We start from the raw sequence: 22,268 nt of genomic DNA, 5'->3' as shown, positions 1-22,268 counted from the left end.
TGCCCTCAGGCCTGGCTGAAAAGACAAAAACCAGCCTACAGCCTCGAGACACCAAATGACCAGACATGTCAAATTCTGCTTTTCAAAGTGGAATTCATGCAGTGACCCAGAGGACAGCATTTGGTGAAGAAAGAAGGTAAACTATGACCTTAAGAAGTTTGTAAAGAACACTACAACTGTACCATGGTTCAATCAGTTGTTTTTATTTTTTTGCTGGTTACAGCAAACAATATATTAACCAACTTTTTCCTTAAAGACACAAAACCTGAAAAAAAGGTAATTTCTTAAAAACAAACCTGGGTTTTTTGCTGAGTTTATCCTTCACTACAACAATTGTTTCTTTGCATGAGGCAGGTACATACCAATATGAATTTACAGTGGGGTGCTATATCAGAAATGTTCACCAACCACTGAACAGGCAAGTGCAAGATGCCAATTTGATTCATTGGATCAATGATGAGAATATAGCTGCTATTTTTATGCACCAAGTTGACTGGAAGATACCTGGCTTGTCAAGTTTGCAGTGTCTGAACTGAACATTAGAGGACTTAGAGAAAATATTTTAATACACGGAGATGAAAACTGGATCTTGCTCAAAGATAAAGACAGAAACATGGATAAACTGCTGCAGATATCAAAGTTGGTTTCTCTGCACATCTTCCAGAAAAATGCAGGTGAAACAGGTGTTTCTCAGCTCCAAGACTGTGCAAACAGACTAACGTTTCAGCACCACTCTGTCTTTTGACAAAGACACAGCATTGTCGACACGTTAGTCTGCACAATAAAAAGCAGTGAAATAAGCAGGGTGCTCAAGCCTCTTTTTTTTGTGCTCTTAATTTGGGTATGTTGACTACCTGACAACTAAAAGCAAATAAAAACCCTGTGAATATACAGTACATGTGCGCAAATGTGAAATGCACTCATTAAGTTCACTCCTACACAGTAGAGTATGGACTTGTCCGTGCTGGACAGTAAGTGTGCCACTTAACTTCACACTTGTCGGGCTTAACTTAAAAACCTGTGCCTCAGGGAATGGAGAAGCTTGATGCCATTCCAGAGGAGCTTGTCTGTCTCATTAAACACATAGACAGACAATAAGTGGTAATAGATATCGCTGCAACAGGTGCTGCACGGCGCTGAGTGGAAGCTGGTTGGGTTGGGTAATGATTGTGGGAAGATTCTGTTTTAAGTGTCTAAACAGAAATGTAAAAAGATAATTGTGCATTTGTCTATAATTACTATTTTCATTTAAGAGATTGCTGAAAATACAACTATTTAAAAACTGTTAAATATTTAGTTTGAAAAGGAATAAACAAAACTGAATTTGACTGATCATTTCAACTTCAAAACATTTTGTCTGCTTACAGCCTGAAGACATGTTGCTTCTGCAGTGAGTTATTAAAAGCATCCAGATAAGAGATGCTTGTTCAAAAAAGGTGAAAATACACTGTGGGTGTGTGTCTGTTTGTTTGTGTGTATGAGTCATAAATATAATACAGTTGGAAAATCGTCAAGTGCCACCAAACCTGCTAGTTGTGGTACAGCCTGTTTTACGGGCCTTCTGCAGTAAAGCCGGTTTTGACTTGGAAATGCACATGCATCACTTCTAATGGACATCTCTGTCAGCAATGACATAAACCACTCGGTGGAAACTCGAAGTGCTTTAAATAGCATGAGGTGTATATATTTTTATCTCAAGTGGCTCCAGCAGAATGAAAACACAGTATCTTTGTCTACTCAAGCTGGAATACCTCAAACATGATGTATTCTTTTGTTAATGATCACATTTAACAGCATCAAAAGATTCTTTCATGCTGGGGGTGAAAGAAGAACTAATAATTCAGCAGTTTTTATTCATCTCATATCTTAAATTCTGTATTTTGTTTAATTTAATTAGGCGACAGAAAACGACAATTATTCAAAACCCCTCAAATCCATACAGCTGCAACTGATCAGCTGGGAAATCTGTGCTGCTTTTCTTCATGTCAGAGGGAGATTAATATTAGTTTTGGTGTGTTTTTTAACCTCAAACCAGGACATGGAGGTGACTCGACACTCTCAAGAAAAAAATAATATTAATTTTAAAAAAAAAACAAAAAAAAAAAACAGAAAAACGACAAGAATCACATCAGAGAAAGTAAACCGTAAAACAACAACAACATAGAAATAGTTTGTAGAACAAAGAGAGTCGTACCTTAAAGGCATACTTGCGGCTAATGTGATCCTCAGGTCCCACGGGTGAAATGACATAGCTGGGCAGGGGAATGCTGCCCAGGACTGATTCCTCTCTGCTGTCTGGATAGAGAAACACAGAGGGAATAAGAGGGAATAAGAGAGAGAGAGAGAGAGAGAGAGAGATAGAGAGCGAGAAAGGGAGGAATGAAGGAGGGAGGGAGGAAGGGAGGGAGGTAGATAAGGTGAGAAAAGGAGGGAGAGAGATATGAAGGAAAGGAAAGGAAAGAGCAAGAGAATAAATATCACTCATCACCCACTAATTTCATCACTGGCTGCCACCAGTATCATAACACTGACACACACACACACACACACACACACACACACACACAGACACATACACACACACACACATACCGTCATTCATACCACAGTGTTGTGCCAAACAGTAATGACAGCCAGTCGCCTTTCCTCTGCATCTGCTCCACCTCGTTCACATGCTGAGATCACTGTGAACACACACACACACACACACACACACACACACGTGTCCTTCTATACTTGTAAGAACTCTCGGTGACATAACGCAGTCCTCAACCTTTTCACCTCAACCTAAAACGAGTCCTAACCCTCGAGCAGCCCCACCGAAGAAAAATATACTCACTGTCCAAAAACAACCTCACTTCTCAAGGTTCACGTGCCTACAAATAAAGATCTGCAACGTACTTGTTTTCCACTGAATACTATGACAGCATGCTAGAGTGTGTATGTGAAATGCGAATGATTCCAATGATTACCACGTTGTAGAATTTCGTAACGGTATGAGAATATGTGTGCGCGACACCTGCGCGTGTGTGTGGGTGTCGGGCTTAGAGGTGATAAGGTGGCGCTGTGGATTAAAGGGGTAAAATGGTTAAAAATAATTCAAGGACCTTTGGAGGACACATTCCCTAAATGGTGGGCGAGACAGTGAGGTCTTTTTATCTGCGTCGGTCTCACTCATGCACACATGCCACCTCACCCACACTGAGCAGAACAGACTGTGAAAAATGAATTAAAATGCATACAAACAGCATGAGAAAGGTACTATTCTGTTACTCTGCTTTGTCTTTTTTTCCCCCACAGCAAAACATTTGTTTGTTTTAAACCGACGGGTGTCGCATGCTAAACCTCTTGAGGCAATTTGTGATTTCCAATCCTGGACTAAAAAACCTAAACGAAACCATTTTTCATTATGATAAATCTGCAAGTTTTTGCGTGTTTACTTCATTTCTTTACTGAGGCGTCCTCTAATTCCTTTTTCATCTGATCATCAGACCAAAACCAGAAGAAACTTTGGGGACTAGACGACAAAGAACAGAAGTTCTTTACAGTTGAGAGACCAAAATTAGGCAGTGTGTGATATTTTTGAAATATTACTAGAATAATCATTTACAATTAGGCATTATCAGCTGGGTTGATTATCAGATCCAATATTTGGCATTTTTCTGATTAACAGTACCACTACTATTTTCACTGATTACTATTAAAATTAGGTTACAAAAAGGCTACATTGCTTTTGTGGCTCCACATTCTATCTGTAGTCACCATTCTGTGGTGCCCAGTGATGTCCCACCCACAGTGCTGTGTACATGTAAGTGTCAGCTTTAGACGCTGACATTTATGTTTAGTTACTTTGTAAAAATGGCCAAATTGAGCAAATTTTTTAGAGCCAGAAAATGCAAAAACAGAGAGAGTCCTTGAATTTTGGCCTTCCCATTAGTTCTTCAACTAATCATCTGTAATGTACTTCTTCATATTGTGATATTTCATCAAAATAACTTAAATCTGTTTGTCTTATGTAAAATGTTTCAAAAATAAACCATTTGTGGTCGGTTCATCTAATTCTGCACAACCGAAGAGTTTATGAGTTATGGCAGTATAACTGTCACACGACGCAAAATACATTTTTGAGTTGTCTTTACTTTTAGCCAGAAAAAGGAAATCCACTGTGAGCAAAAACAAAAGTAATAATGTTCAGAAACTGGTTGTGTGTTCAAGTGTTAAAGACCCCCTGCGATATCAAGTTTTTTACCTACCATAAAAACATAACATCCATACAGTGTTTCTACATTCTTAGAGGCTCATATTGAATGAAATAACTAATCAACGCTATGGCTGAGCAGTTCCACCTTAACACTGCATTGTACCAATTACTGCCTCTCCAGCGCAGATTCAGACTTTAGAAATACAGATTTTAAACTATTTTTCTTGAAAGACAATCAACAGCCTGATCAATCTATAACTGATTAACCAATAACAGAAAATGTTCTCATGCTGTGTCTTGATGCAGCTGCTTTGATCTGTCACATGACTTAAGCCACTCAAATATCACATATTGCATAATATGGGCCATCTGAATAGATAATCTACCACTGGACAAGAACTCTGGCCAGTAAGCGTTAAAAGTCACAGGAGACTTTCTCATGGTGACACTAGCCAAACCCCCACAAAGCTCTCTGCTTGCCAAAACCAAACTGCAGGCTCCACCTAGTGGCACAATCAGGAAATATTTCATAGGTTAATATATTTTTAATCGGTTAATAACAATAATTATTAATGGCAATATATATGTATGACTGAGTTCAGCTCAAACTTCATTAAGTGCTGATTATCCGTATCAATATATCTATCTTTCCTTTTACTTTTTTATTCTGCCTTTTGGATTTATGTATATTTATTTGCTTATTACTGTACAAAGTAGTTAATATGTTAATTATCTTTCCATATAAATGCAAGGTCGCTTAATAAAAAAAGCCACAGTCCACACAGAAACCATCTAAAAAAATAAAGTTGTAACAACACAGTCTAAGATAGAAAAGGAAGGTTTGGTTGTTTGTGTAAAAACACGAGATGAAGGGAGGAGATAAGTGGTGCTGGAGACAGATCAAGAGTTTTCATGTTGAGAGGAAAACCTTTGAACTGAGCAAGACGACAGGGAACAGGGAGAAAATGAAACAACAGAGAATTGATTTCGCCCTCCTGTCGAGGCGAGGAAGCAGAGAAGCATGTCCCAAAAGCTTCGCTTAAGAATATGGAGATGAAAAAGGAAGGTGTGGAGAGTCAGATAAAGACAGAAGGGGGATAGAGACCGACGGTGGATGGAGGGTGTGATGCAGCTGTGTGTGTGTGTCCTTGTGTTTCAGCTGGAACCCACTGAGAAAGATCAGATTAATGCCCGCCCAGACTGAATTACTGGCTCCCTTGTCAGCTGCAGTTCACTTTAAATCCACCATCATCAGAGTCCAATTTAAACTTCAGAACTTTGTCCTAACCTTTTATGTTGAAAGCTGTCAGGCTTCCAGTTCACATGTATATTTGCATCCTCCTCAGACAAACATTTGTCAGTTGTGTTACCTTCAATTTCAGACCAAGATAGATAGGAACATGATTAAAAATATTTTTGCTTTTGTACAAAATTTGCTTATAACTGCAAAGCAGGTACCTAGACAGCAACTTAAAAGGCCATATATGTGTTTTAATCAACAAAGCTGCACCAGGCTTTCATTTAGAGAAACAGAGTTTGACAGTAGCTTTGAAGGCTGTAGACAATGAAAGAAGACATTGTTTGACTGAAATCGGTCGTACTGTTTAACAACTGCAGGAAAAACATTTTTTGCATGTTACATGTAGACTAAATCAACCACAGTGCACAGCATGCGTTCTACTTGCTAGGTTTATTCGTCGAAATAAATATAAAAAAACATAAAAGGCCAATATTTGTAATCATTTTAACCTTGTTATTTTATACTGAAATAAACCTGTCTACATTCATAACCATCCATCCATTATCTATACCGGCTGTAGCTACAGCAAATTTAAACCAGTTAACCTCCTGCGCATGTCTTTGGACTGTGGGAGGAAGTCCAGTTGCTCACAAATGCACAGGCAGAAAATAGAAACTCCACACAGAAAGGTTCAGCAGGTTTGAACCCTGTGAGGCGACAGTGCTAACCACTGCAACACTGTGCATTACCCATATTTACATGACTTTTGATAAAACTACACCACCCAGTGATCCCAGCACAAAACCTATTGAAGAATATTTGGAGGCAAGTACGACCATTTACATTATAGATGATCTACCATGTTGGCTGTTGTGCTGTGATATGCATTTCTTGGTCATCTGTTTTAACACTAACATTTTACTTAACATGGTGCCAGTGAATCTGAAGCCATCTCTGAGTACACGTTCAGTAAACATTAAATAAGTACAATCTGCATTAGTTTGGGCCAGTGAAAAACTGTAAAAACACAAGGGGGTGTCCAGACAGTCTGGTTCTCATGCTGTCAAAAATAATGAATTAATCCTGCTTCTCCTTATGGAGGTAGCATCAATGCCACAGTTGCTCATAGCTTGTTATCTCTGACTATCAGCTCTACAGTGCGATCTACTCTGCACTGAAACTGGGCAGTGCCAGAGGTTAGACCGCTGGAACGCCACATCACACACCATGTAGCCATGGGCCCACGCCTCCTCAGGCACTGCTGTTTCATTCCTCTGTTTAAACTGTGGTGGCAGGCAGACTTGCTGCAGAATACAGGGTACAGGAGGGAAATGGCATCATATGAAGAAGAAATGAAGAAAGGAATAGGTACTTGGAAGTATTCAAGTTCTACAATAAATTCATGTATCGCCCAACATCCTTCTAAAATACAACATGAAGTGAGTATAGCTGTGGTGGGGAACTTACTAATGAAGACTAAGACAGTTGGATGAAGTGAACTCCACTTTCATAACACTTACATAACTTTTTAAAAAATTTTAGTTCTATTTTTTAAACAACACCAGTCAGACACCTGCAGAACACAATGCAATCCAATACAATAGGCATTCAGCAGATCCTACAATAGATTCTGCATCAAGTTTGTAACAATCAGTTTTTGCTGAGACTTTCTGAGAGCTGCTGATTCAACGCAATGTCAAAATATAAAGGCTGCAGAGGTGTCATTGTTATGAATTGTATTACATTGTCAAGTGTTTCTGTTATTTCTGTCCAAGTCTGAATGTTTGATAATTGGGAAGCAGGAGAACACACAGGTGGGAGAACAGGCAGAAACTCTCAATTGAAACCAGCTCTTCTACATGCTAGGCTGGTCGACGTTATGTAGGACTCACCTTTGTAGTAGAACAGACAGAAATCAGCCAAGACAAACCATTTCCTCTTCCAAAGTCGCATCCCAGAGCTGTCCTGCAGACAGAAGGAGGGGTAAAGAGTGTAAGTAAAGAATGTATAAGTAATGAGATGTAATGTAGCACAAACTGGAGGAGATAACGAGAAGGGCTAGACAGAGATCTTAAATAGGAGGAGAGAGGGGTAATGAGAAAGATGAAGGTAGAGGCCGAGCAATAAAGAGGCAGAAAGGGGTAGCGAGGGAGAGCGCATACAGTAAGGAAACTGAAGTAATGAAAGGAAAAGTGAGGTGGAGACGAGCAGAAATAAAGAGAGTGAACAGGAAGGAGAGGGAGGAAGGGAGTGATCATTTGTCCTTGTTCGCTGGCTCGCCGCGCCTGCCATGACCGCTTTACTGCTCGTTTTGTCTTTTATGTTCTCTGGCTGGAAACGGGGCCATTTGAAGAGCAGAGGAGATACAGAAGGGATGAAATCACCTCAAATACAGATCTATACTCGTTCTTTGGCTAAAGATGTGTGAAACCACATCCATGTAGCACCCCTTTGTGTGTGGTTGAAAGGAACAAATGGCACTCTGTCCACTTGGTCATGGTAGTAGTTATTTATGTGTACAGTTGTTTGTGGTATATTTTTGTGAATGTGCCTTAAACTTATGCATTCATGTTCCCTGTAGCATTTATACATTTTTTCAAATTAAAATATAATTGTGCTGCACTACAGTTGTGCTTGTGTTCCTTTGTGTGTCACTGTGTGGGCATGTCTCTTTGTGTAGTCATTAAAATGTAATTACTTTGCAGTAGCATCATTCACTGTTTGTCTTGGACAGAAGCCAAAAAGCTTCCAATGGGACGATGCCAACTACAGACATTTTAAGTATAACTTCAAATAAACAAAACGTCTTCAGTAACAGCCTGTCTGTGATCAACAGCAGGTGTTCTATATTTCCTAAGCTAAAGAAAAAGAAGAAAGAAAAAAAAAACTGGGCCAATGAAAGAAACATTACAGGATGATAGTGGATAAAGCTGAAATTGATCGAGCCAGGAAGAAGGTACAATGCCTGTGTTCTCATTAGTCAGTTAACAATATACGGCAATAATGCTTTTCTTCAGACTTTAGTTCAACATGACTGTAATTATCTGGCTAAATGTGCACATATCAGATTAGACAATGAAAATGAGCATGATTTGAAGCACTAGCCAAATTGCTAAATGGACATTTTTACATAATAAGGTACAGTGTTTTTTACTCATAAGACATGACTTTAAATTCTTAAAATCTGATTAGTTGAGAAGTTTTATATTTTAGGGATATGGAAGTCCTACAAATGTAGGTAATGCCATCCTTAGGCCTGTCACAATTATTACACAATCACATGATCAAAATTATTAGAGCTGAACACAATCATTTTGAAAAATTACTTCCATTTACCTGCATAAAAACAGCAGGACGGCCCTAACAGAAATCAAATGTTTCAGTGTCCACATTGTTCACCATTGTTTGTGCTCCCTTCTTCTACTTTGCATCAACTGTTTATCGCAAAGCACTTAACTTCTCAAATTTAACCAACTGCATTTGAATGAGAATCTATTGGCATTAACATCATGGATTAGTTTCAAAGCCAAACACAGCAGCACATGTGGGAACATTTTGGCTTAAAGCCAAATGAAAAAGGCGAGCCTAACAACTTGGAGAAGGTACTTTGTTAGATTTACAGCCAAAGGTGGTGTTCAAAGGCACCAATACAGCTACTCGAAAACTAATAGAGACATAAAATGACCAGAGAACACAATGTAATCATTGATTGCAAGTATTAGTATGGCAATTAATCATCAATTAAAATGTCATTATTGTGGCTGTCCTTGCCATCATAGAGACACAGTAACATGTCATTTGTTAGCAATGACAGTCCTGACTTGATCCTATGTCTATGTGTTTGAGGTTGTGTGCAAGTGCCCCTACCTGTTTGTAGAGCCATCCTCGGACCACCACAGGGACATTGGGATTCCTCTTAATGGCCTGCTCTCTCTTCCCGAAGCTGTGCACTTTACCACTTGACCGGGAGCCCTGCAACACACACACAACAACACAAACAAGGACTTTCATGTGGTGCGAGAAGACATAATCAAAGTGCTCATCAATAGCAGTGAATTGTTGATAATGTTACAAAAGACACTCTGTCAATGTAGTTTTTTAAAAGTAGGGCAGTTTACCAAGACGAGATCCTTTTCATTACCCATCTATCAGTTGTTATATTTTACATTATGACTGTGCAAGTTAATTAACTAACATTTGCTTGGTTAGTATTTACACATCTCCTTTGCTCACTAGCAATGTTGTGTGGCTACTCGCTGCAAATCAGCATTGGCATTTAGTGGTAGCGCTAAACTGACTTTGGTTAATTACCAATGATTGAGAATGAGAACACTGATTCTCTGAACAAAAAGTGAGACACCTCTCTGTGTAGCTCATATTTGGAAATGGGCTGTCTGTATCTGATCAGGTCATTTAATCTTACTTATAAAAGCACCAAAGGGACATTCACCCACACCATGATTATCTTTTTTCAGGGACCTCGTCTTTTCTGCCCCAGTTGTTAGATAATTACAGCCATTACTTGAGCGCAGACAATTTTCCACTAGATCCATGTGAAAGTGACAGACATTGTTGCTATGACAATGGTCAGACACTGACAAAACCTCTGTAGTCTGGCAGGTAAGAGGTTGGAAAAGGGGGCTCGTGACCTGCAAGTTAGCAGTTTGACCGGCAGACACGCACCTGTTGGAAAGTCTAGCCATTGAATGTGAACAGCTACCATCAAGGAAAGTGAGGCAATAACATTTTACTGTCAGCAGTAACAGACTGTGGTGATGTGTTAAAGGCCCAGTATTACTGATGAAAGCAACTTGTCCTTTATTAGAAACATAAAAAGTTAAGGTAGAAAAGGGCAAACATTCTATCCCCAAAATAGCCAGTTTACGTTAAAGTAAGAAATTTAATCTCTGCATCCTCACTAATTTCAGGTTGTCCTTGAGAATCACCACTAACTTATACGACTGAAGCATTTCAGCTTAGATTTCAATGATATTGGAAAAGACAGAGAAGACCCCTTACAAATAAAATCAAGTTTTTAACCTTGTTGATCTGTTCATATGGTGTTCTTTATTAACTTGAAGACACATCTGGAATGGAAAAAGCAGTCAACACCATATTTCCTTTTTGAAAACGCAGTGTAACCACAATAGTATCAACAACATAGATTCAGATGTAAAACAAACCTAAGAAATGAATCCTGCCAACTTGCAGTGTGGAGCTTTTTATGTCAATATTCTTTTTCTGAATGAGTTTCTGGTTCTGACTTATAGTACCAAAAACTGAGGAAACCAGGGGTCTGGATGGAGATCAAAGTGTTGATACTAGATCTGCACATACTGATGAAGACAAAGGTGTAGAGTTACATCTAAGCCATTTTAATGCAAAAAGGGATTATTTTCATAGAAAGAAAAACCTCTAAATATGCAAATTTAATAAACAGAGATGGTTTGGGGGGGTTTAATCAATGCAAGGAGAGGGAGTTTAGGCTTTGAGCCAAGGTCAGGTTACTAATTCCTTCAATTATTTTCATATGAATGTATTATCAATAACCAGCAAACCCATGCAGGGTCAAGGAGAGCCTATCTAAACTCATACAGGGCTGAAAAATAAAGTTTGGGGGCCCTGGGCAAAAATATAATTTGGGCCCAGGTGGCCTAACTGTTCTACTGTTTTGTGCATAAAACACACATTGGCTTGATAAAATGCAACATTTGAGTACAATATAAACTGAAATAATAAAGACCTTGCTTGAATATTTTATTTCATGGTCCCTCTTCAAGACAGCTTTTGTGGATGTGCAATACTGAAGGAAGACTTTATAGCTTTGGCTGAGCCACAAGTGGTAATTACAGGACACAAATTCGGCACATTAAATTCCACTGATATTTAGAAGCGTCATAGAGTATTTCTGTATTCGAAAGACAGGAAAACATAGTTTTTAGGGGCACAGACTTTGACACAGGACCAGGACAGAGAGGAAACGAAATGTGTCTTCAGCTAATGTGAAAAGTCACCTAGTCTTTTCAGAAGAATCTCAGGAAAGATAGTTTCCTCACCCATAGAAAAGCGATCCACAAGACGAGAACATATGCTGTAAACTGCACGATACAAATAAAATTGCATTGATTTTAATTGAATCTGTGTCACTGTTGTGACATCCCTTGCCACTTACATGGCTAATTACTGTAAATATCTGAAAGCAAAGTAATGAAAATCTGTGCAGCACTGTAAATAAAAGTACAGAAAGTTCTCAAAAGCAACTTGGTCATTTATGTGCTTACACTGTAGATGTGCTCAAATTAAATCTCTTAATCTAATAATACATTTGCAGCTGTTACATATGGTAATATTGAATATTTCCTAATATTTTATGTAAACAGTTATTGATCTCTTGCACAACTGAATGATTTCTCAAGTCATTAATGGCAACCAAATTCCTGCCATTCTTGCCACAACCCCTAGAACAGCAAATTCTGACATCAATCTGCTGGTCATTTCTATGGAAAAACAAAGTATATTATATACACTGTGTAAAAATAGCAAAATATCAAATAAAAGAAAAAAAAATAGAAAATAGCAACAAAAAAAAGAAAAAAAAGAAATAGGCCTTGAAGGAATCAGTGAACTTACAGTATAAGAAATCCCCTAACCAGCTGAGGTCTATTAGCAGCATTTACTAATTCTGTAGTGTTAAGTAGTGTTCCAGCTGAATGAGCTATAATTACGCCACTTGTATAAATGTACAACATCTGAAACACTGACGTCAATTTATCTTTCATTTCACACATTAAGGAAATACATGGGTGCTGGTGTCTCCATTTCAACAAACCATGACATTCTTGCATTACTATTGTGTTTGTGGTCGTCTGCTGTATGTGCCAGTATGTGCACATATTCATGAAATCTCATTACACCATCCTCTACCCTGAAACCTCTGAAGGAAGACTACTCCCCCCGGCACTGCAGGGTGCGCACATACGCGCAAATTCGCACGGGCACACACATCCACCCTGCCACCTCCCTCACTGCTGTAATAAAACATTTGGTGTGACGGCTGCATGAGTGTGTATACGGACTGGCAGCGGCGCTGGGAGGCATCCACAGCTGGGAAACAGCAAACACACCAGCTAATTACAGGGAGGCTGGTTGGCCAAGCATGATGCACAGCGGCTCCAATATTGTCACATCTGTAAATATGCTGCATGTGTATGTCTGTGCATGTCACACAGTTTGTCTCTGGCTGTATGTGCGCGTCTGCAAGTGTGTGTGTGTGTGTATGTGTGTACGATGCAGTGGTCTATTTTTAGGCCGAGGGTAATTCTGTGGAACAGACTGTGGTCCCTGCTGCACAGTAGCACTCTGTCTTGTAGGTGAGTGACTGAGAGTCAAACCAGCTATTTGTTACGTGAATGCCACACAATTAGACAGCCTAAAAGCCTGGAGGGCCCCGTCTGAGACCTGGAGGCTGCCAGTTCAAACCCCCAGCCAGATGAGAATAATCTCGGAGGGTGAGGTAATTAAACAAGAGTAGTGCTTTCCCCCTCCCTTTAGAAGTCTGCTTGAGATGTGCTTAGACCAGACATAGGATAATCGCAGCCTGTTCAAGTGAATCTGATCAGTGTTTAAGAGCGGCTCCCAGGAGTCAGTCTGGGTTACTTTAACTGCTGAGATGACTGCAACTAGTTGATGACAGAAACGATACATTGATTTAAATCATTTATCAAGTAAAAATGCTCAACACTATTTGTTTCTAGCCTTTTAAATGAAATGTTTACTGTCTTCTCCTGTTTTGCATCACTGTAAATTAAAACACTTTTTAATGTTATTCTGACAAAACAAGTTATTTAAATATAAATAGTTAAATTTGCACCCAAATTTAGCACAGAAAAGGCATATTAAAGCTGCAGTAGACTAAAAAAAACCCCACTGGAATACAGGCCTCCTGCCCCATCAGACAAGAACGTGCTTCAAACCCACTAAGATTGTAAAAACCAGCATTCATTTGCGGTTTCACCTGGGATTTGAACTCAAGCCTCCTGAGTGAAAGTCCTCCATCTAACCAATTGCATCTTCCCATCTTACTTTTACTGTGGACTTCGTTGCTATTTATACTCATTCATCTGATCAATGAAAAGCCCTGCAATTGGCTGATATCTTCCGTCATTGGGTTGATTTCCTAAAGCTTGAAAGCAGCGTCAGGAGGAAGTATAGAAGTCTAGTTTTCTTACGCACCACTTGAATTACAATATGCTAAAAGGTTAGGATGGATTTTTTTTCCCCTCCCCCAAATTTCATGCATTTCCACTCTTTTTTTTTTTTTTTTTTTTAAACCACTATGTCAAAATGTGATGGAATTTTAAGGTTTTAGGATTGTAATGAACACTTTCAGTATTTTCTTCATTTTAAAAAAAAAAAAAAAATTAGGTGCAAAAAATGGACAGAAAACCCAGCAATGAAATTATCTGCAACCTGGTTACATTTTTTTTCTTCTAATTACACTTAGGAGGGGTGACTGGATGTTGTGAATGAAACATTTGACCAGCTGGTGATGCTAGATGAAAAGCCAGAGGTTCATCAGTCATATGGACTCATCCTCTAGGCAACAAGAATGTCCATACTAAATGTATTTTTAATTGAATAAAAAGTTGTTGAGATATTTGAGTCTGGATCAACAACAACATATTGGCCAACCCTACACAGCTGAGACATAAATTTGGCTTCAAAACAATGTAATTCAAGAATTTTAAGCCAAGAACAGAGAGTGAAGAACCAAGTAATATCTCTTCAGCAATGGATTTTCAAACGAGTTTTCCAGCACAGTCTCTTTTGGTTGTTTTTTTTATCAGCTTTCGACTCGTCACTGTGTTTCACTGCTTGCATCTAAAGCTTGGTGTTAGGAAAGCCTAAAAACTTAAAAACTAGAATAGCAGAAACAGCAGGATGCATTTTCTAGTTCAGACAGTAGCTCAAAAAGGAGATATTTAAGGAACCAATCCTCTACCCCAATCTCTGCTCCACTAGCGTGTTTTAATGCTCAAAGCAGCACTTGAAGAATGGAGCTATTTTTCAAACAATGAGGCAGAGAACTGAGGATGCACATGAAGTGAACTGGGACCCAACAGAAACTCCTAAATGACATTGACTTTGATAAATCCCAAAGAATTCGTGCAGACTAGTTACAAACACAACTTACTAAATATGCATCCAGCGACAGACAACACAAGTGCTTAAAGGAGAATTGTGACACAACTCATGGGAGAATCGGGATGATTTCTGTCTCAGTGCTCCCTCTGATGTTTTGTCAGAGGCGGAATGAATGTGACTTATTTAAAATGTGGATTCGTTTCTTGAAAGCGCTGTGCTATGCAAGGGGGGGTTACCAATGACTCATCTTTCCTCTGAGACAAGATTCTTTTGTTAAGAGTTGTTCTTGTCAGAATGAGGCTTCGGTACTATTTTTCTGCTGTTTGATGGCAGGGGTGATGAGCCGAAGCACCTGGGAGGGCTGCAGGCCAGGAAAACACTGGGCGTGGAAACGGCAACGGGGCATCGTGATGGATGCCCTGTCATCTCTGTACCGCACCCGATGACACATGTTCAATCTTGGTCCCGCGGCACCTGTTGATAGGGCAGGATGAGATTTCACGCAACTGTGGAGCTACATACACGCATGTGTGCGAGTGAGTGAACAGGAGTTTAAGATGTAGTCTAAAAGGGAAACTCAGGATGGGAGACTCAGAATGAGTGAATGAAGTACAATGGAGGAAAGCTGAAGAAACAAAACAGAAAAAGAGATCTTCTAGCTTCTATCCAGGTACATTTATGTTGCACCAAACCAGATGGTGCAAAATGTAACCTATGAGATCTGCACTTGGGAGCTCAAATTAGAATTCATCAGGACTGTCTTTGCTGATTTGCTTCAACGAACTTTGTAATTTTGGCAGCAAATTGTCTGAGCCAATGACCGCTTGAAGGGCGGAAACAACGTGGAAAGAAAAGTGCACGACTCCAAAACAAATATAACTGAGTCTTGTTTAAACTATCAATGTGAACTGATTGATATGCATGTGGGATGTATTCTAGAATTTTAACTTGAAACCCGGGAATGTAAATGCGGCCAAATACCCTAAATATATGCAGATACGAGGCCAGATACAAACAAAAGAGTGGGAGAGGAGGAATTGAAACCAACTCAAATCTATTCATCACTGATGTAATGCATGGTATTATGATATACTGAGAGATTACACGATTGGCAATCAGCTGTGTGTTGCAAATAACTTACAGAAGGAGCATGTCTAGTAAAACTGGAGAGTAAGAGTTAATTTTAATGCTGCTGTGGCAAGTTGCCATTTTTTGGGAAGGGGAAAAAAAAGACAGAACGCAAAGAAAAGGGTAGAGATGGACCCCACTAAACGAAATGTCTAAACAATGCAAGCCTTTATAGTAAAACTACCCTGCTGTAGCCCTTCCTGTATTACAGACAGATAGGAGACCATTGTCATCACATCTACCTGCTGGCTCTGAATCATGCCTTTAATCCTTTGAACCCTGCTATTTTCTGAGCAATTTCATTACTTTCAAGCTCTCGGTCAATATAAGGGCTAGCCATACATATTTTATTTATTTAAAACATCTTTTTTCTTCTTATGCACATATACCTGGGCTTGTCATGTAACCACAACTTTTTTTTCAACAATCTTTTGTTCCACACAGAAACAATAGAGAAACAGCTTAGTCAGTAAGGGTAAGCTCTGCTGTTTATTTTAATATGCAGTATACTGTGAAACAATAGGGATTTTATGACATATTCAACCATGATGAGAGAATGAAAGAGGGTGACGAAATTAAGTTATTAGGGTGAAGATATTACTGTGCTGAAGTCTGATCCGTCTTCACAATGTGATAACATCAGAATGTACAAATATGTGATAAAAAGTAATTACAAAGCTCAGGTTTCATTGTTGTCTTGTGGTATGTGTTCCGTATCTATGCAGTGACAATACTCATGAATTATTCAAACAAGACTAATGGGTGTGGAGGTGGACTCTGAGCAGCATATAAATTGTAACTACGATTAAATTTGATGAAAATTTTAAATTATTTTTCTCACCAACGCTGTGTTGCACAGATGATCAACTGGCATCATTGGAAAGGTCAACTCATGCAGCTTTACCTGTTCTACACTAAACCTCAATGCAAAGAAGACTGGGTAAGCAACTCAACCAAGAAGAGGACATATGAATTAATTTGCAAAGTATATGTGCCTAGTTCTTAGGTTCAATCAAAGTACAGCCACTCGACAACCACCTCTTTCTCACCTCTCTATCTTTGCTTGGCCTTAATCGATCTTGATCTGCCATAGAAGACTTTCCATTCCTCATCATCATCTCCCATTCACTGATGGTGTAAGTCAACCAGTGGCCACAAATAACAGAATTTTTCCACTAGCCCCTGACAGTGCGGTCTGTAGCAGGGATGACTAGAACCAACCCATGGTGGTGTACTCCTCTGTTACACATTGTGGTGGAGACCAAAAACAAATCCACTTTTAAAGCCCGTCTATGGATGTCTGTGGTTTATCTTTAGTCCATGTACCTTGTATGTACATTCAGGTACCAGCCTTATTATATTGTTTAATGATCCTTTTCCGTCATGGCAGATATGTGAAGGCACTGCTATACATTTGTCTTCTTTATGTTTTGAACAACACGCTTCCTACTGGTGAACCAGTGACGACTGATGAGAGACACCAACTCAGCTTCTGCTATTATTTTATTGATAGCTTGTAGATCTCACCGAGAGTAGGAGAAGACAGTTGGCCCATTTAAAAACAAGAACTAAAGAAAAGCTAAATAAAGATATAAATAGGAGAGAACAGCATTTTTAAGGTTTTTAAGGTGATAATGTTTGCTAGCCTGAGGCATGGCTTCCGACAGTCTAGGGAGTCTGACTGCAAAAAGCACACCTGTCAGCTTTGGAGCAAAGAGACTGCCAGAGGTATCTGAAGATCTCAGGATGTGCTCTGGCTCATAAGGAAGGCTGCTGTGTTTAGCATTTTAACAACAGTTACCACATTAGTCCAACTGGCTTCACTCATCACAACACTTAATGCGAGCAAACAAGAACAGTGGTGAGCTGCACTGTGTTTAATGTTTGCATTCCATACATTTGTTCTATGAGAAACAGGAATATTACTAACAGCATAAAACAGGAGGAAAAAGTGAATCTCTTGCAAATATACAGTTCAAGGTTTCATGACATTACCCTTTGCACTGCAGCTTAAAGATTCAAGGTCTTCTATGTATTGTAACGTTACAAAAATGTGAATTAAACACATAAAAAGCCTGTCTGCCTTCAAATAGCTTAAAACCAGCCCATTTTGTCATTCCCATCACAGGGTAAATCCACAATCACGTGGAAATGGTTGAAACATGAAGAGCCAGAAAGGATTTACTCTCAAAAATGAGAATCTAAAATAATAAGCAACCTTCATATACATGCAGCTACATCCATACAGACTCACCTTGGAGGCAGGAGTGGTGTCCACAGTGGAGGAGGTGATGGCAGTGGAGGCCTCGCTGATGGTGGTGCTGGAGAGCTGCTCAGCCCCGGGTTTGGACATCATGCGAGCACCCTGCGGCCTGCACAAACACACACACACAATGTCAATACACATTACTGGTCTGAGCAGAAGAGTAGTGGCGCGTAAACACACCTCTGTTGTATCTTCTATATACAGTACATGTCCTGTGGTGTTCATGTAGAGTTTACATGAGTCAGTACAGTGTCTCGCTTGTTCTCTTAAGACCTGGCTGCCTCTGTCTGTTATGCTACACAATAAATATGCTCTTTATTCCAGCAGGAGTTTTAAATTCTTGATACTATTTCACCCTAAACGCACTTTCGCTCTAGGTAAAGCTCTGCCAAAAAAAAACAAAACAAAAACCTAATCTGCTCTAATTATACATCACTACAGCCCTGACCATGACCACAGAGGTTGTAGCTACTCTGGTTTCTGCATTCATTCTACTTTATTGGACAGTTCATTATGACGTGGAACAATAAAGGAGAGAAGGATGGAAAGAGGCGAACATTAAGCTTTTTATGTGTGGCTCTAAATTTGATCCAATTTGTGTTTCACAATCATCTGCAGGGTCACTGTTGTAAAAATCTCGGTCTGATGTCTTCTGCTTCCCTGCTATAGTTTTTTTTTGTGTCATTTTGGTTATTACAAGGTGTGAATTAAAGCTTCTTACCATCAGCTATGTTGCTGAAAGACTCAGTCAGGTAACTAAATGTGTGCATAAGGCATTGAGGAGGCGAGAATGATTGAGGTGTGCTGAGGTGTGAATAGGAAGAGACTGTTTTGGGAATGTTTCTGGATGTCCTGGAGGTCGGTGACAGACTGTGCGTGCATGCGTGCATGCATGCGCGTGCGTCTGTAAAGCAGATATCCAACATCTGACACTGAGGCAGCTGAATGACCTGAAGACAGGATGTCCTAAATTTTTCACTCTCCCCACAGCACACACCTTAGAGGGCAACGAATAAAATCCTTCCAGTGTGTGTGGGCGCGCACAAGATCTATTTTCCTTTTGTGCCTTCAGGTTAGCAAAGGCCTATTACCTTACATCACTGTTTCACAACAGGAAGCTCATAAATAGACTTACAAAATTTGCTTCAGAGAAGAAAAATAAAAATGCACTGGACTCTGTTATGTAATGTCTTACTTCAAGAAGATAAATTAGGACTGTTCTTTGATGCAATTTCAAACAAGATAATATGTTATGTTCAAATGAACTGGCCAGACTAAATGTTTTTGAATTATTATGATACTTTAAGGAATATGTGTGCTTCTGAATTTTTGTATTGGATACAACCTGTATAATGTTTTGACGATGGGAGATATTTAATATGAAGAGGAAGGCTCAACTCAGGGACACCACAGGAGAATGGACATCCCAAAGCTCCTAATTTTCTAAGAGCTTTACTTGATTCTCAAATTCCAGCAGCTACTAAGTTGGTCCATCTAAACAGCCTCATTTTCCACTGCAGGGACTTATGGGCCCAAACCTTCAAGCGTTTTCCAATTGTAAGAACCATCCCTATAGAACCTCGTTCAGAAGAGAAAACAGTTCCTACTCCAGTCTAGGGACTTCTGAGCTCCCCTGAAAAAACTGCTGTGCATGGCTCGAGCTAATTGTTTAAACTCAAACAAGACAGCACTGGTTCATTAAACTCAGAGAGGACAACAATCACCATTTTTTCTACCTTCTGCTTGTCGTGCAGCAGTCTTTTCCTCTCTAATGCCACCAACAACAATATAAAATTCTAACATAACAAATCCTCCATTGTTCTAGTTCTTGTGTACTCATAGAACTGGAGTTACATCCAGTAAATATTTGTTGCTGTTTTGGCACATGTGGACTTAACATCACATTCAAGCTCAGAATATTAAGAAGAATTACAATTTTAATAAGCCAGAAGTATTTAATTTATTATATATGTTTTTTTGTTTTTTTTTTAACCAATTCAGGACCATGTAGTCATGGTTACAACACGCTAAAAGCCACAAAAAACAAAAATTTGATTTACAAAGTTGTCACAAGAAAGGAGCAATATGTAGCACAAAATCCAAGAGGACAGTAACACAATAAATAAGCAGTATGATTAACTGATTCAGTACTGAACCTTTACTTGGCAGCAATAACCCAGTTCAGGGCCAGACAAAGCTATACCAACAGAGCTACAGAGCTACTATGACAAAAGGCTGAATCCGTCTCGCCACAAAACAAACTACTCAAGGATCAGAAAGGACAAACTGATTTTCACACTGATGTGCGGGTTTTTCTGAAGCAGAGTACAATGGTTTAATAATTTTCAAGAACAGCAGAAACTGAAAAATAAATTACAGTTAAAGGCACGAAAAGACCTAGCTTGGAGTCATAAACATGATACTCATAGGTCGGACACAGGAGTTCAGATTTTAATTCCTTCCGTTCAGGGTTCTGATTTCAGTCCAAGACCCTCTGCTTCTCAACAGGTGCTCGTCATACATACATTGATTTGTTTCCATAGCTTCCAGTGAAATCCATCAGACTCCACATCAAACAGATTTGCAAACCTGCCATAGTAAAATATTAACAGATCTTCTTGTCTGCAGTCTTTTTCTACTGGCTATGAAACTTTTGTTTCACTGCAAATTTCAAAAAGTAGAGAGAGATTCCTTTCTTGAGATCATGTTCTTGTTTATTGTTTTAGACAGGCAGCGGGTTTTGAATTTTTATGCTTTTTCGTTACCGAGGATACAGGTACAGCTTGAGGTCTACATTCGTTACACAGCTCCAACAACTACATAGTGTTGCTTCTGTTTGTTAGTCGAGAAGAATTTTTACTGCTTTACAGCCTAAACCCATTTGACAGTGGTTCAGTTTCTTCCAACAGTGGTAAAAACACACTATCAATAATAAATAGGTGAATAGTTTTATCACCTTTACCCTGCTTCTGTTAGAAACCTGAGGCCCAGATGACTGAAAAACATCTTGTATCAAATAAATTAAACAGACATTTGTTGGGAAAGATGACCATTTATGTTGTCTGCTTCAGAATCCATTACATCAGAGCTGTGACTGCTTCCTATATGTGTATTGCCTCTCAGCTGACAATGAGCCGCCATCGTGCTCAAACTAAAAACAATACATTAGACCTTGAACAGAGACCTGAGTCTGTGTATCTGTGATTGTAACATACTGTGGAGACATTTGTTTGAAGCCACACTTATTTAGGGTTTTTCAGGAAGTAGTTGCCGTTCTACAATGCTCATGATGATTACTACCACATTTATTTCTGTTTTGACAAAAATAAACTCAGACAGGCTGACTTACTAGTATAACTTATGATAGACATCATCTGTTTAGCCAACAAAAATAATACATCATCTCTGTAGTCAGTCACAAATTCCACAAGAATTACATCAATGAACAACTCTCTTGATTGTGAATCTGTCCATTCATTGACAGATTAGTGTCACCTTAAAAGGTCCTGCATCATTAGTTGGTGTTCAGACTTTTGACAATTTATCACGATGGACAAACCTTTCATGATGTCACCTATACAGTTTTGAAGCTCAGTGTGGTGTCGTTGCTCTGGCTATTGCCATCTTGGCATTGACTCCATCTAACGCCCAGTTAAAAATCAGTAAAGAGGTGGATTGAACTTTAAGTCTTAATTCAACTTACGCAGGTGAGTCATATGAAAATTTGCTATAGAGACCAACATCATTTATTGTACCAGGCTGTAAACTTGTATATCTCTGCTATAAAGTTGGGCATTTCACCATGGGGGTCTATGGGGCTTGACTTGTTTTTTGAGCATCTTTAAGTGGTCATTCAAAGAACTGCAGTTTTGGCATTTGTGTATTGGTTTAAAATCTCAGTCCCAGAGGTTGCTGCTTGGTTCAGACTCGTATTTACATCCCTGCTACCCCACATGGGAATCCAGCTGTGATTCCTCATTTCAAAATCACGTCTCCAGTAGTGGACTTTTCTCAGTTAAGTCAATAATGGATAAGGCCTTGCAGGTCTAGAACTGTCTATGTTTTTGTTTTTTTTCTAAAATAGAAGTCAGTGAGAACAGGTCTATTGCTTATCCAAATAGTATGATAACAATTGATCTCTATAGAGCTTATTCTGCCTGAGAACATGGTAGATACTCCAGATAACACACAAAATATCAGAGCAAATGTATGTGTATTACTTGAATACAACTGTGAACAACATACAAATATTACATTTGCATGTTGACAGTTCATTTGCAGTATTTCTT

General features: G+C 39.1%; 1 protein-coding gene across 1 annotated transcript in view; it reads right to left on the bottom strand.

Annotated features, from left to right (window-relative positions):
• plekha7a (pleckstrin homology domain containing, family A member 7a) overlaps positions 1-22,268 on the bottom strand; it is a 170,979-nt gene that overhangs the window by 50,319 nt on the left and 98,392 nt on the right. Inside the window, exons 5-8 of the mRNA XM_008294741.1 lie at positions 17,968-18,085; positions 9,309-9,413; positions 7,334-7,406; positions 2,195-2,295 (exon numbers count right to left, since the gene is read on the bottom strand). Of these exons, the coding sequence (XP_008292963.1) occupies positions 2,195-2,295; positions 7,334-7,406; positions 9,309-9,413; positions 17,968-18,085 (397 nt within the window). The remainder of the gene's footprint in view (positions 1-2,194; positions 2,296-7,333; positions 7,407-9,308; positions 9,414-17,967; positions 18,086-22,268) is intronic.

Source organism: Stegastes partitus, unplaced genomic scaffold, assembly GCF_000690725.1.
Source record: "Stegastes partitus isolate 25-593 unplaced genomic scaffold, Stegastes_partitus-1.0.2 Scaffold21, whole genome shotgun sequence".
Classification (NCBI taxonomy): domain Eukaryota; kingdom Metazoa; phylum Chordata; class Actinopteri; family Pomacentridae; genus Stegastes; species Stegastes partitus.
This window is presented reverse-complemented; position numbering and strand designations above follow the sequence as displayed.